We start from the raw sequence: 16,412 nt of genomic DNA, 5'->3' as shown, positions 1-16,412 counted from the left end.
GAGTGTTATACAAGAGAGAATTGTAATTTTTTTTTTAAATTTAAAAACTCTTGCAGTACCAATTTAAAATTTTTTCTGAATTGATTTGTTTGGCGCCGACCACTCTCTTTGAAGAGATAAATTTAGAACAATTCTCAACGCGGGGTAGACCATGGCGAGAGCACAACGGTTCGTTTTGGCATATAGCTTTTACAACATATTTTATATCACTCTTCCAGGTATATTTGCTTACTATCGGCCATCGTTGCTTCAGAGGCATCTTTCGAAAAGTGGCGCTTTTGCTTTCAATTCAAATAGAGGAATCTGAGAGGGAGAGAGGATGTTACTGAGGACTCCGCCACCAAAGAGGCAAAGGTCCGAGACCAGGGCTCCGGAGAGCCCGCCGGCGGCCGGGTCGGGCCGGCGTCTCGTCATCTACGAGGATCCTCCGTCGGCGGCACCGTCCCAGCCCGCCGAGTCTGAGCACTTGCTCTGCACCTACCAATGCCGCCAGATGGTATTTAATACACAAATTTGATTGGTCAGATCGATTTCTCCATCATCGACTTTGAATTGTCAAATTAACCTGTTTTCCTATTTCTAGTATATACATCTTGAGATTTTCAGCTGGGAGGTACTATGTATGTTTTTGTGTGTATGTATCTGTGTAAGTAGCGTATGCATAGAATGAGAAGGGAAACGAAAGAGGATTTTGATTGGAAAATGAATTAGTGGAATTTTGATTGGGATAATGTACGTTTAGCCGGTGGAATATATGGGTCTGTGACAATTTCTCTCTCTCTCTCTCTCTCTCTCTTTCTTGGCAAGGAAACTAATATCATTTGCATTGGCTCACTTTGTTTGCTTATGGATCTTAATGCATGCGATGCTTTTTATCTATTGTGGGGTCAAGAACATCTTTCTCTTGTTATTGTAGGTTAAATCGGACTTTTTCGAGGCCTTAAGCAGTGCAGAGAAGCAAGCTGTTGACTACCAGTCCAGATTGGAGACATTAAATGAGAATTTCAGCAAAGTTGGTGAGTTGAAGAAATGGTTCCACCATATTAACATTCTTGATTTTGAAATGCAACCCAAAATCAAATACTATCTCTGTAGGCGTTCCTTTATATATATAATAATTTTTTTTTTATTTTTTTATTTTTTTTAATGTAGTTGTGCGGACTTTTTTTTTTAATCTAATTGTACTTCTTTATTTTATTTCTTATAGTTAGTATTCCTATGAATGATCAAGAGATTAATAATCTTAAGAAGTCTCTGTGAGAGAAAAAAAAGAAGATGAATCACAAGAGATCATTAACAGTGGGTTTGCACAAAATTGCTTTACGAAGTTTGGTTTTATTTCATTTTTTTTTTTAACTTATTAGGAAGAGAGTAATAATAATAAAAAAGGAATCTGATTTACTTGGAATGTTTTATTATGCTCCACAATTGTATGTAGGATCCTTAACAAATATTTTATGAGCAAATTGTATGACCTTTAGGTTTCCTTAAATAGATGTTTGAATTGTAAAGATTTTCTATTTGAAATTCTGTTGGATTGTCTTCGAGAATTGGTGTGAGCTTATATACCCTAATTCATTCATGATCCTTACAGAAGCTGAGAGGAAGAAATTTCTAGATCAATTTTTATATGCAGAACAAGAACTTGCTGCTGCGAAAGGGCGTGAACAGGCGCTGCAAGAGCAGCTTTTGAAAGAGATGAATGATTTTCAAGAACGGTTTAAAAAGCAAATACAATCACAAAGCGAACTTGAGGTATGCTTGTTTGCTTTTCATAACCTAATTTTATGTGATGAATCGATGAATCCATTTGGTTCCATGTCATTTTCTGTTCCTAACTAGGAGAATGAAAGTTTCAGTCTATTGTGGAAATTTAACCATGACAATTGTTTGTTTCATTTGTTTTAGTGAACCCTTTAATTTAACTATTATTAATTCCACACCCCAAATATTCCTTCCAGTGGCTACATTCTCTCGTGAGTTCTATGATGTTCTTATCACTGATGCTATCCCAGCAGGTCTAATGAAAATCAACAATGTGGAGGGGACAATTCTTTAGATTTGAAGACAGAATGATATAACAAAATTGTCACTGAATAGACATGTTTAATGGCATTTCTTGGCCAAATTATGCAACTTTTGTGATGTCATAATATGGGTAACTACCTCGAGTTGAATTGTACAAGGTTTCTCTCCATGTTGTTTGTGAATGAATTTTTTCTTTTATGATATAATTAAAAAAAAAAAAAGTCTAGAGTGTTGATGCATTGGAGGCTGGAGTGAAGTTATGATAGTGTCCCCAATAGGATGATATACTCACTTTAAGTTTACTGAATAACATGTCTAAGGAAAGAACCTTCTGTTTCTTGAACTTCTTTTACTGTTTGTCCATGGTTTTGTTGTCGGAGCCCTATAAAGGAGGAAAAATTGAGTAAGGCCCCATTTGATGGGGCTTTTCGTCATAATGTGAGTACTACCTTGAGTTGAATACAAGGCTTCTATCCATGTTGTTGTTTGTGAACGAATTTTATTTTATAATATAATACCAAAAAAAAAGGTGAGTGTGTCAGTACGATGGAGACAGTATTTAAGTTATGACAATGTCTGCATTAGGATGATGTCCTCACTTTGAGTGTTTTTTTTTTTTTTTGAGTAAAATGACTAGGAAAAGAATCTTCCTTTTTTTGATTTTCTTTTATAGTTTATCCATGGTTTTGTTGTCAAAATCCTAACAACTGAGTGATTTGGTAGGGCTTTTCACAGCTTTTCTCTGGTTTGCTTCAACTTTTAAAATGCAGAAGCTACCTTGCAACCTGTTCTGTAGCGGATTTTTCTGTCACATTTTTGGAGCGCTTTTAGCATTCTTAGATAGTTTTTGAGAAGAATCCCAAAGGTAGCTTCTATCTACAACAATTTCTCATATTCTCAACTGCATCCATACCAAACTAGCCTAAGAAAGACCATTTTTACTTTGGAAGCATACCGAGAGAATTTTTCCCTCTCTGATACATCAAATCCTTCATGGATCAACAAAAACTTTTACTTCTTGAACTTGTATTAACTTAAGATCTCTTTCTCCTTGTCTGTTCGTCGCTCCCCCTCCTCAGTCACTTTAGTACTTGAAGCTTCATTTAATCATGAGTAGTATCTCCAAGTTAAATGATGAAGTTTGTTTATTTATTGTGGGTTGTTGGAGTAAAGTGCCAGCTGATCATTTCTTGTATGCTTGAAATTTTTGTTGATAGTGTTCTGTTGCTTCTTTTTTGTTTGTTTGATGCTATGTGGCATGTGAAAAGATAAGGTCCTCTCCCATTTTGGATCTCAGGTAAAGCTCCAGAACGAAATGAATCTTCGTTTGAAAGCCGAGTCTTCAGCAGCTTCAGCCGAAGAGAAAGCAAGCGTCTTGGAGCGAAAACTAAGCCATCTTTCTGAAAGCACAGAGAAGGAGAAAAAACGTCTCAATAATGAGATTGAACTGCTGAAAAGAGAATCAAAGCTTTCTGTTTCTAGAATAAGGGTGGATGTGAGTAGATATATCTGTTGATCTAAATTTTCATGAACTGTGTGTGAACATCTATTCATTGATTGTTATTTAACTTGCATGATTCTCTTGTTTGAAGCTTGAAAGAATGGATTGTAGAGCTACTAATGCCGAGAAAGAATCAGAACTACTGAAAGGGCAGTTGGCAGATATTAAGAAGCAACTTATGGAGGTTTCTAGCTCTTATTCATTTGTTGATTCTTGGAGCTTATATACAATTTCTTTGTTCAACAATATATTTATATATATTCATTACATCATATGCCTTATGATGCCAACACTCTTAGATTCTCCTTCTATGATATTTTTGTTTTGTGGATTATCATTTGTTGCCTTCTTTTGAATGTCAATTCAAAGTGAAACACAAGCGAACTGTTGTCCTTGTTGCTGATGATGAATTTTTTCTTGTTTCAGGCTTGCAATTAATTCAAGTGATTTGCATCATAACTCTCTAGACTTATTGACTAATGATGCTATGACTTGATCAATTAATTTTCTGAATGCCACTTATTACATTTATTTTTGCAGTGCTTGCATCAGAAGAGTGAAGTGGAGAAGAAATTATCAAGTGTCACGTTTCAAGAAGTTTCTTCTTCCGATAGTAATATTTTGGTTAAACATCTTCAAGAAGAGCTTAGAAACTATGTAAGTTTAATTGCTTGTGCTTTATTACTGTTTATAGTTAGCCTCTTGGTCCTTCATGTGATAATGAATATTCTGTCTGATGTTTCTGGCCATCCGCAAATTTGATTCTTTTTTTAATAAGTAATGGAAAATTTTATAAAAAGCGTGAGGCGCCCCTAAGTACACAGACAATATACACAAGAAGCACCTAACTAGAATGAGCAAAACAAAAACCCAAACAAAACATCAAGTAAAACCCACAAAACCCCAAAATCCCTCAAACCCGAAACCTACAAAACACCAAAAGCCCTCTAACCCAAAACACACACAAAGTACTCAACGCTACAAAATGAGCCTTGCCTTTCCCACACCTAGATGATGCGCCTGAACTGTCATAGTTTATGGAGCATTATAAGTTCAATAGCTCCCTTCTACCTCTGGACTTTGAGCAAGCACTCTTTACCTCTAGAGGATGATCCTCTTCAATGGCTGTTAGGAGAGCCACAATCTTATCCTCATTTCACTCACACGAGACCCCTGCCACTGGACAAACATCCTTAACGCAAACCAAAGCCCTATCCAAGGGAGTGGCGGGAAAAAAAACCCAAAGGGTAGGGAAAATATCCATCCTCCCCATCCCAAAAATCGCCTCCCTGATCTCTCACCACCAGACCTGATGATGGACCAAAGCTAACTAGCCACTTTTGGGATTGAACCAATCTTGTTGACTTGATAGCACAACCCTTGTCAGTTGCTGGAGGAGACCGATCAACTGACAAGCCCAGCACTACTAGAGAAGGCTGAGGATGGGCCACAGTAGAGGAGCTCGGCTTGAGGAAACCGTGCCGATGCAAATTTGATCCTTGCAATTATTTACCTCATTTAACTTAGTTATACATTCTTATATGCAAAATAATGCACTTGCTATTTAAATTTAGATTGTGAACGGTACTTCCAGTGCATTTGGCCAGCAGCTGATTGCCTAGTTGGGCATTTTTTTACCAGTGTTTTAAGTGTCGCGCTCACAACATGTAGGTATTGGTTTTAAGAAATGAAGACGTTATCTTAAAATATTGTTTAGAAATATAGTGGATGAGAAATACAGCAAGTCGATGTTATAACAGACAATATATAGGTTATAATAGACTACATACATACATACACATATATCTTTTTTTTTTAATAGATAAATATAAGTGGAAAGTTTGAATAAAGGGGTAATGGATGAGATATCAGTTAGTCTGAGAGAACAAGGAAATCATGATAGCTAATCACTGTAGGATAAATAAAAGTTGTTGTCCATAGATACAAAGTATGAATAAATAAAGACTTAAGCTCCTCTTTTCTAAAAGTGATAACCAAGAAATGAAAATGATTGTTGGGGTTATGCACATGATGTCATGAGAGCAGTTATCATATATTTGGAGATATGGGGTTGGCTGCTGAATATTATTGGTCTCATCAACCATAGATAGTTTGGGTGTTGAGTTGCTTCATATTGAAATAATTGCCTTATCTTAATGGAGTTTACTTAATTTACATTTATTTGTCATTATGTTGTTTTATTGCCCTTTCTCTTATAGTTTATTTATTTATTAGCTTTGAATTTATATTAGGAGTCTGAAGTGAGAGAAGCAAGAAAGTTGAGATCCTCTCATGAAAATATTGAGTTATTGAAGGAGAAATTATTGGAAGAGAAAGGCCGCAGAGAGAGGGCTGAGGCTGATTTATCTAAATTACAAGAATTCCAGATGAGTATGAAGAAGGTGGAGGATGAATTGTTGTCTTGGAAGTTAATGATTGAAGAAATTCCCGGTGTGTCATGTTTTGAGGATATACCTGTTAAATTTGCAGCTCTACAAAAGTGAGTGAGTACAATTTTTTCACTAGTTTTGGCTTTATAACTTGAGACCACTTCTTCAGGGTCACTAGGGAACAAAAGTAATTCCAAAACTTTAAAGAGTTTTTTTTTTTTTTTTTATAAATTTTAATTATAATAATTAATTAATTAATTAATTTTATTTTTATGGGGTGGGGTTGTTTCCTATAGCATTGTACTATTAAAGCAACTTTAGGCGATTGATTGAAAATGGACATTTGCCACAACATCAAAATTCATTGGCTCTTTGCACAACTTGTTTGGTACATTGTGTCATTACTCTTTGCCTACAATTTGAATTTATTGAGACTGAATGTTTTGTTTGATGTTTCTAGATTTGGTTTATTTTTTCTTAAGTTTTAAAACATTTTTTTGTGTGCACATATTATGTCCATTACGCGTGTCCCCCCCTCAAACCCCTGTTGCCCTCTGTATCTGTGCAGACTCTATTGAGGACCCTATGATATATACATGGCTTACAAGTAGATCACGTGTGGTGCCTATTTATGATCTGAATTATGATGAGAAACTTGGTTTGGACCTTTGTTTAGACTTTATTTCTATGGATGGGTTATTATGTTTTCTAGTAGGAAACTTGAATGGTTTATAATAAGATCAGATAAGTGGGGAAATATGTCCCATATCTTCATGTGTTGTCATGTTAAATGGGAGGTGAAGTGGGGTATGGCGTGTACACTGAAGGGGAAGGGCAACTCAAAATATGTCCCATATCTTCACACACTAAGCTGATCCTGGAAAGTGGTATTATGCTTTCAGGCTGAACTGCAAGTGGGGGGTTCAGACTTTTGCAGGGTTGTATGGTGGATCGCTTTTTAAGGTTTAGAAAAGATCATTCTATATTTGAGGAAGAGTTTTGTTCAACTAATTATTTAGTTGTCTATTTTTGGGTTTAGGTCTCTGAGTGCATTTTTTTTTCTTTGTTACTTTTGGTTCTAGTTGTGCTTATGTTATTACTGAGGATTTTGCTGATGTCTAATTTCAACTCCTACCATTTTGGATGTCTAATCTAACTCTTACAGTATATACAAGAATTATTTTTGAATAAATTGGCTCTGCTGTGATCTTCTTTCTCAAAAGTTCGCTTATTAATTTTCTGAGTTGCCAGCTTCCCTTATGGCTGTAATGCTGTACAGCATTCTTTTCTCTTCTTATACCTTCTGGTCTGGTTAACACATGCATGGAAGTGCATGATGACAGAATGTGTGGATGTATCTTTGAAGTATACTAATTTTCAGTATCCATGAGTTTTTGTTTTTTTGTTATTGAGATATTCTATTTGATGTAGAGAGGTGATTGATAGCATGATGAAGGTGGGAGATGCAACTGCTCGCTTAAAACAATTGGAGGTGGCTCTTGATGCTGCACAAAGTGGAAGACAAAATGCTGAAACTGAGGTTGCATTGGCCAAAGAGAAGGCAGAAGTATCAAAATCAGAGGTTAAGAGGATTGAATTGATGGTAAGTGTTTGATTTGATGGTTTTATGCCATATGATTGGATCCTGGCAAACAAGTGACTGATGTTAGACTTCTGATGTAACAAAGAGGATTGAGTGTTAAAAACTAGTGGAAATGGTGTTATGCACCTATCTTCCTGCAATCTTTAGGTTTTCACAATATGCATTCAGTTCATACGATAGTTCATTCACAAGTTGATTGTAAGCAAGAAAGAGGTTGCATATAAATTGCTAAAGTAGCAGATATGGAGGGGTTGATAATGTATTGAGAATGTCCAAGTCCTTGAATTCTCTCAAGTGTTTCTTTTGGACAAAGAGATCAGGCTAATATATTTTTTAACCAAACCTTTTTCATCATATGAATCAGGATTTGATTTTTAATCTCCATAGGTTAGGGTGTGGTAAGCAATTAGCTTAGGCTGAAAGTTGGCTGCTTGTACTTGCTTATACTTGCAAACACACACACACATGAAAACCACTGACATGCATGTGCAGGCACATCATGGCACCTCCTTATCCTTTTATCTTCTTTTAAAGGCAACAAGCTGGCAATCTCCAAAAGTAGCTTTTTGCACATGAACTGTCACTCTTCATTGACATCTTGATTGTTGATATTTTAATAAAGGGAAAGTGTGTTTTGGTCGGTGTTGCATGTGAGAACATGATGGTGAGTTGGTAGATTCTTTGTTGCTGCTTTGGTTGGTAGCTTGGGAGCTTTGGTGCTTTATGAAGTCCTTGTTTGGGGGAACTTGGCTTTTGCATGGTCAGTTTTTTTACTGCTTCTACCTGGCATGTTAGATTCACAGTAAGACTATCCAGCAAGTTTTGGGGGTTGCACCTTTGTTTTTCTTTTGGAATTAATGGTTGATGAACAGCTAGAAGGAGCAGGGTGTCCCGTCAGATCTAACAGCTGCTTATGTGTGCAGTTTATTTAAGTGAACGGCTGATTCTATTTCTTCTAGATATCTTGGATGTCTTTGCCTTTAATTTTTGATTTGTTTCTCTTTTGTCTATAATGGCTCGTGTTAACATCTTGTGTATTTGGGTTGGCCCTATCAGTAAAGGAATGGCTGCCTTTATATTCTTTGGATCGACCTTTTTCTTGAAAATACTGGTTATTTTTCCCTTTATTTTTCCAGTTCTTGTTTGAGATTGGATGTGATATGCTTATTGCTTGAGATGATAATTGACTGGGTATTGCACTCATGTTAAATTCTGCTGTATGAGAATCGTTCAGATTCTTCTGAATGGATGTATCTATATGTAAATCTTGGGTTCTGATATCTGTAATCTTTCACTTGTTTATATTTTTCTCCCGTTCAGTCATTTGATGCTAATCTATTGAATGTGTATTTGTAGCTTTCTATGGTTACTGAAGAAAGAGATGAATTAAGAAATCTTGTAAATGAATTCAAGAGGCCAAAGAATGATGAAGCAGGAAATGAAACAGTCAGTGGGGCTGTTCTTCAGGTTATATTATTTTTTTCTCCCATGCCTCTTATTTTATTCATGCGATCTCTCATATGGTCTTGCTGTGTGACTTGGTTTGCATGCGCAGGAGCTTGAATCGTCTATTGCAAAGAAAGATTTGTGTATTAAAGAACTGGAAAGTAGTTTACATGAACAGAAGGAAGTCAATACTCATCAATATGAAGAGATAAGGTTGCTCAATGAGAGGTTAAATAACGAGGCAAGGAGACTAAAGTCATTGGAGAGGGAGGGTGATCGGCTTCGTTCAGAGATTTCCCTACTGGAGTCAAAGGTGAAGATATTCTGAGGATTACTGAAACAATACGTTTCCCTCTTCCTGATACATCTGTGGTGAAGCATTAGATTTAAGGCTTGAATGGTCTCTTAGAAAAAAAAAAAATTCAGTGATATAAGCCTTCCTACCCATTTTATCTCCATGCAATGCGGAATTGATAAATAATAAGAAGTTGCATATTGAGTTGCTGAGGAAATGGTGTTAATCTTTGCAATTAATTCAAGGGAGATCAGTTCAAAAAATATGCAATTCAACAGAGATTAATCTTGCCTTGTAGATGGTTGAAGGTTTTACCTCAGCTTCTTGCCTTTTTAAGCTGATGATGGCAATATTAACAGTCACCCTGTGGTTAGTCTGCTGATGGTTGCTTTTGCTTAATGAAGTAGTTTGTCATATATAACTCTGGAGCTGGAATTGATCCTTGCTTTTCTTCATAAAGAATACTCTGGATTCTATGGTGGTTCATTTGGTTTACAAAAATATTTTTTTTATAAGTAAATCAATCTTATTAAAACGCGGCACAACCCAATTACGCTAGGAGGTTTACAAAAATGTTATTTACTATTATTTTTTAATCCTGAATGATCATCAATGGTTCTAGTATGCTGTTACTTGACGCTTATATTTCTTTTTGTACTTTATGCTCCCTAATTGTTCATATTTATAAATTGAGGATTCAATAATATTTAAATTAGATATGTTCAGCTAGTTTTTCTTTCATGGGTAACCCTTGATTTTTTATTTTTTATTTTTTTATTTTTTAATGTTTTAAATAGAAATCATAGATTTTGTCATGTTCTCTCTTTATTTTGAGATATTGTTGAGACTTATATAGGCAAATGATTCATTTCATAAAGATGCTCAATTTGTTTTATGTTCTCACCCAGTGTCATTGATAACTTTTTTGTTGCTTTTCCATCCATAGTTGGGCCATGGTGATTATTCTGCTGCAAGTACAAAAGTTTTGCGGATGGTAAATACCCTTGCAGTTGATAATGACGCAAAACAAACTATAGAGGCATTACAAACTGAGTTGCAGAAGACCAAGGAGAAGTTACAAGCTGTTGAAGAATTGAAAAGTCAGACAGGTATAAAAGCATTGTTTCTTGAATGACAAACGTTTAGTTTTCCACTTATGTTTGTGTATCTATTTTCTTCTTAGGGCCCTTGTTGCATAATTTTTTTTTGTAAGGCTTTACTTATGCTATAAGTAGTGTGGTGTTTAGTGTTTTTGTTTATTATAGCTGTTTAATTTCAACTTTTGTTTCTTTCTTTTTCTGGGTGTATCATGATGATTTCAAGGGGATTGCTGACATTGGAAGTTAACTTGTATGATTAGTCTAGTGGCATTCATTGACATTGTGAATTCCACTGAATTGAGGCATAGAGAACAGAAGTTAGCGAAGTTAGTTCCATATCTTGCTGTCCTTTGTCTAACTAAACAAGAGTGTTGGTTCCCCACCCACTCTCTCCTTAAAGACCACATGTTTGAGTATATCTCCCAGTCCCAAAAGAGGAGGTAGTGACAGACTTCGAAAGTTGTTACTCCAATACTGTTCAAGCTATTTCAGATCTTGAAACTGCATATGCCATGTGGCGGTGGTGAAGCTTGATGCTATTTGTTATGGTTTGCTTCTATACTTTGAAGAAACACATCTTGAATGGTGATAGGAATTCAAAAGGATGTTTCATAAGTAATAATTGGTTACTTTTGATGATTTTACATGTTGTTGCAACTTTTTTCCTTGCACTGTTAAGCAACAAGTTCATTTCTTTCCCTTATTGCATCTTTTGACTATTCAGGTGATGCTGGGAAACTTGTGGATTCCTATATATCTGGGAAGGTAACACAGTTAAAAGAACAAATTGCGACGCTTGAAAAACGTGAAGAGAGGTAGGTCCTTGATGGAGATATTTCGATTCTTATTTCAGTGTTTGATCATGATTTATTGTTTAGCTTACTTTTTAAACCGAAGTGTTTGAACACATGCATGGAACAGATACAAGACTGTTTTTGCGGATAGAATTTCAGTGTTCAGGAGGGCATGTTGTGAACTTTTTGGTTACAAGGTATATTAAATATTTCTCATTTTGCTTTGTATTTTCTTATAATGCCTCCATTTTCACGTTGTATTCTAATTGGCTGTTCCCATGGTGCAAGTTGACTTGGGATTAGTTAACCTAAAAACTAAAGCAAGCAAATCATTTTGGCATGCTTCATCTAATTAGGAGTGCTATTTTCGATCCTTGGGTGAACACATGAACTAATATAGACTGGTTTGTTACATGGCTGTTCCCATGGTTTACCTGACCCATACCAAGAATCAAACATGTGTAAACTGTACATAGGAATGGCTATAAATGGCTATAAAGTGGGCTACAGGGATCTCTTATTGTTGAATTTTTCAATTTTTCTTTCTAGCCTTCATTTTCCTCAGATTTCTCTCTCCAGACCTCTTCTAGTCCTCCAGATCATACTTAATGAGATTCCGAACTTTGGATGGGGGGGGGTTGATGTTTAGATCTTAGAGTCGTTTTCCCCACTTATGCAGGCTTGCATAGCACTTCCATGTTCTGAACTCATTGCTTTGCCATCCTAAAGGGAAGCCGTCTCTCTAGAAAATGAGTAGCCACACTATTTCTTTATCTTTAATTAGAGTCGGTTGGGTGATGCCTCAGGCTGTGATAGTGTTTGCAAGTTTAAGTGGGAGAATCAGTTGGCATGAGAAAGGAGTTGTGGGTAGTTCCTGTTTGCATTATGTGGACAATTTGGTGGAAGAGAAATAATCGTTCTTTTAACCATTTAGCGTTGGATGGAAACTAATTTTAAATCATTTTTCTTACATTCATTTTGAACTGGCTGTGCACTTTGGACATATATTTATGATACTTTCTTGAATATCATTTAATTTTTTATTGTAATCTGCTGAGAGGATGTATTATTAATGGTTCTGGGTATTCATTTTTAAATCTTTCAATAGAACATTTATTCCTAATAGTGCCCCTATAACTCTTTTGGTAAGCCATTAGTTTCAACCAATTAGTGTTGTTTCAAAAAGTATAAGGAATCTGTTGGTAACAACATTCAGTATATTAAAGTAATGCTTGATTTTTGAGTTGTTTCAGTTATGGGCCGCTGAAATATGATTTTTATCTCATGTAATGTGCCGCCATGGTTGTAATCTCGCACAATCATTTGAAACTTCCAACATTTCCTCCCCCTTTTGATGAGCTTGGATTTGTAAACCTCCATGCTAGAGTATAAAAATGGGTAATGGCAAAAGGACCTTATCATTCTCTAAACTATACTGGATGAGCACAAAGCTATTATGAGCCCTGCATTAAGTTTTAGCCAAGTCTGATACGAGCACTTAATCCTTAAACACATGGGTTCAGCAACATGAACTGCATGGGGTGACAGCCAAGAAGGTCCTGATAGGCCTGAAAGAGCTTTTACAACTTTGGAAGTCCAGAACCCCTCCCCCAAGGTCACATCTTAACGTTCCCTTTTTGAGGATATCAAATCTTATTGTTCTACCATTTATTCTTTGATAAATACCAGTGCAAACATTTAGACCACTAACAACTACATTCTTATGGGCTTCATTAATGTTAACATTATCACTTAGGATAACATTTGTTATCATTATACTGAAACTTTAGATGTTTGAGCAGCTCCTTCTATTTTTGGCAGATTGTAATGGATGAACATCAGCGTTCTAATGGAATCCCGGTGACGCGTTTTACTCTCCAGTCTATTTATGCGCAAAGTGATGATGAGAAGCTTGAATTTGAATATGAATCGGGGAATACAATTATTTTGGTAAGATGGTGTCTAATCTCCCACAATAATAACCATAGGGTTTATTGGCCTTATGGGATCATGGATTATGTCCCAAAGAATAGAAAAAGAATGGTCTAACAAAATATCTGGTTTGATAAAATTTTGAGGTTTGAAAAAAGTAAAAGTTGAGATTGATTTGGTGGGGACACATTTGAGAAAAGTTGAAAATTGGTTTGGTAAAATTTTGGAAGTGTTTTGTAAAAATTAAAAATTGAAAAATATTTTTATAAAATAAAAGAAAATAGAAAAAAAAAAATAGAAATAGTGCCGCCTCCATGGTGTGATCTGATGGCTGCTGCCACCGAAGGGCGGAAACAGCACCTCCAAGTTTTTTTTTTTTGTTTTTTTTTATTTATTTATTTTTTATTTTTATAACAATATTAAGTTAGTTTTTTTAAAGGGTTGTTTTTTATTTTATTTTTTCAGAAGTGTTTTGAGAAGAGTTTTGTAGTTTGTTTTGAAAAATGTGTTTGTGGTGGGGGCTACATTTGAAAATCCGTTTGGTCAACCAGTTTTGAGAATAGCTTTCAACGTTTGGAAAGTAAAAAGAGTTTTATAGAAGTTTACCAAACCGACCCACAATTTTTGGGTAGCATTTAATGTGTCAATTGTGTGTTCCATAAGATTTCAACTGAAAATCTTTCTTGAAGTTTCTTCTAAGTAATAATTGAGGCCTTCATTTCAAAGAGAAGGAAAGCATATTTCTGCCAGCAGGGTTTTTTTTTTTTTTGCCAGTGGCTTCAAAGTTCACTGTTGACTGTTGACATATCTGATTTAAAGAGAGACTAGAAACTAATTTTATTTTTTATGTTACAGACAAATGATTACACCTCTCAAACTGAGATATCCCATCAGGTAAGAAGCATTTTATTTCCTACAGTTCTTGTAAACTCATGCTTCTAAACTACAGTGTCATTTTGCTTCTTTGTAAATGGCTGACCTGGCCTGGATCTGATCATTACAGTGAAACTTCTCAACCGCATATGTTGATTTTGAAAATAGATCACTCTGATGCTATGAGAAATGTGCGGGATCTTGAACTGTTTTTTATTTATTTTTTATTTTTTTGATTTGATGTAAAAACTAGTTATCCCTTGGGGACAATTGTAGGGCCTGTAATTTTGAGGCCCTGGGTTTGCCAAAAACAATGTGTATTTTACTCTAGCCTTTTGTTGTGGTGGCAATCAATTGTGCTACCTTTTTAATTAGCTTTACCAAAATATTTCTTTAGACCTAAATTATATTTTCATTTCGGAGTTTCTTTTTTCTATTTTTTAATAAATTTTTTTCCCCTTTGCTGTTGAGTCAAGGGGTTTCAAAGGTGCTGGTAGTGCAATATGCAACTTTTATTTCTCCCAAATCCCAATCAGAAGACAAGTTTTTGGAACCATTCTCTTTGGTTAATTATAGTGTATAACAAGTTGAGAGATTTTTTTATAGGCTTTCAAATCATTCAAGTCTATTGATTTGTGGCTAAAACTGTTAGTTTGTGTCTGACTTTTAATGTGCTTGTCTACATCTTTCGTGAAGTGCAACTCATTAACGCCTGCCTTTTTGCAGGTCAACATATTTATTCGGAAGATGAATTCGATTCCCGCTTTCACTGCAAATTTAACAGTGGAGTCTTTCAACAGGCGAACCTTATCTTAATATGAATGAACTCATCGAGCCTACATATATATGTGATATCTAGATTTCTCTTGCATCTCCAGGCTTGCATATTTTGTAACCTAGCCATTTCTTTGCCTAGATCATTCATCTTATTCTAGGAACTCACAGAACAAGTCCTACATCTATTTGTGATTCAAATGTCTTCTGTGGAGTAACTGATCAGGATTTTGCTTCATTCGGCTAGCATGTTTATCAAGTAATGTTAATCTTCGCACCCATGTTTCACACTTATGTCACACTAGCAGATGTCACATCAGCTGGCATTGCTCTTGCGGAGTATGGGATGTAGATTGACTTCCTGGTATAAAATTGGGTGAGTATCAACCTTTGCAGGTGATGAAATGTAAATAACTAATTGACCATTATCGTGGACATGGAACTTTCCTGGGGCCAATCATTGCAATATATGCTCTTTGTGTCAAATCATAGGGGACCCAAATTTCAGGTATGTATAATATTTCCATTTTTCGTGATGTATGAAAGCATTTGTAGGGAAAGCATGGCATAGCGTGACTTAAGATTCATGTCGAGGGGGGCCATAGGGCAAACCATAGGAATTGATGTTTTCCTTCCCGCAGTACATGGAGAAGAGAATATTAGGCAAGGTTTTATGTGGCACACGTCATTGGGTACCCTGTTTACTGGACTTTAAAAGAAGTAAACAGCATCTTCCAGAGGGCTTGAACTTGTTCAAGTAATTTTAAAAAAGCAATGATTTATCATTGGCACTTTCACCAATTTCTTCCAGGCTATCATTATGGAAGCTAGTGACAGTGAAAACTTGAAGCAGTAGATCTAGTCTGTCATACAGAATAGGTGAGACCAGTGGGGGTGGTTTTGTTGGTGCATGTACAAAGATGATAGGGCATCGATGCAAGAAGGGTGGTGGAAATGCAATTTCGTGTGCCGCATTCTTGGCCGTGTGTTGTTGGTATGTTCAACTCAGAGGCCAGGTATAGCAACTCAAAGACTCTCAAGAACCTAATAATTAATTTGGAGAAAATAACACTTATTCTTCAAACTTGCATTCAAATTGCAACGTCCTTGTAAACTTTAAACAGGGTACCCATATTACCTATTCCTTTCACTTAAGCTCCCTTTGTTGGGATTTTTGGTTAAATTGGACCAAAAATGAGTCATGTTCGATACACGTGACATAATGTCCATGATACACCTATTATCATGTGTGAAAAATACAATTGTCTTTTGATAAAAAAATCTTCAAGGCCATGTTGAAGAGACCCAACGATCATGAGTCTTTGGTTGTGGGTCTGGAGGTGACTTGTGGCCAAACTGTGGAGACCTACGAGCCGCCCTTGCCACAAACTGTGGAGGCCTACGAGCCCCCCTTGTGGCCAAACTGTGGAGACCTACGAGCCGCCATAGGTTTGCCACTTTTTTATTTTTTATTTTTTTTAAAAAAAATCTAATGCAAAGGTGTTATTGTTATTTGAGTCACAAGTATTGTACGATGACTCATTTTCATTGGATTTAATAGAAAATTCAAAAGCCTAATAAAAAGGGGCTATGTAGTTTAAAGAGTCGATTGCAATTTTTTAAAGTATGTAGGACATTGTAATTTAGGTGCAAGTTTGAGGGGATAAGTGTAGTTT

At 35.8% G+C, this 16,412-nt stretch overlaps 1 protein-coding gene across 3 annotated transcripts; it reads left to right on the top strand.

The window, feature by feature from the left end:
* The first annotated feature begins 204 nt into the window (after positions 1-204).
* LOC132177640 (mitotic spindle checkpoint protein MAD1) lies at positions 205-15,010 on the top strand. 3 transcript variants are annotated; one of them, XM_059590040.1, is made up of 16 exons: positions 205-496; positions 917-1,016; positions 1,595-1,755; positions 3,326-3,523; positions 3,621-3,713; positions 4,070-4,186; positions 5,782-6,029; positions 7,351-7,522; positions 8,879-8,989; positions 9,078-9,281; positions 10,210-10,372; positions 11,088-11,178; positions 11,285-11,354; positions 12,979-13,107; positions 13,945-13,983; positions 14,689-15,010. In XM_059590040.1, the coding sequence occupies exons 1-16, from the start codon at positions 320-322 to the stop codon at positions 14,776-14,778; spliced, it is 2,163 nt and encodes a 720-aa protein (XP_059446023.1). In that variant the 5' UTR covers positions 205-319; the 3' UTR covers positions 14,779-15,010. The 3 variants fall into 3 exon arrangements, with proteins under 3 accessions (XP_059446023.1, XP_059446024.1, XP_059446025.1); XM_059590041.1 differs by lacking the exons at positions 13,945-13,983; positions 14,689-15,010 and adding an exon at positions 12,681-12,772 and having other exon boundaries at positions 12,979-13,067; XM_059590042.1 differs by lacking the exons at positions 12,979-13,107; positions 13,945-13,983; positions 14,689-15,010 and having other exon boundaries at positions 11,261-11,349.
* Positions 15,011-16,412: the final 1,402 nt, after the last annotated feature.

Source organism: Corylus avellana, chromosome ca4 (assembly GCF_901000735.1).
Source record: "Corylus avellana chromosome ca4, CavTom2PMs-1.0".
In the NCBI taxonomy this organism is placed as follows: Eukaryota; Viridiplantae; Streptophyta; class Magnoliopsida; order Fagales; family Betulaceae; genus Corylus; species Corylus avellana.
This window is presented reverse-complemented; position numbering and strand designations above follow the sequence as displayed.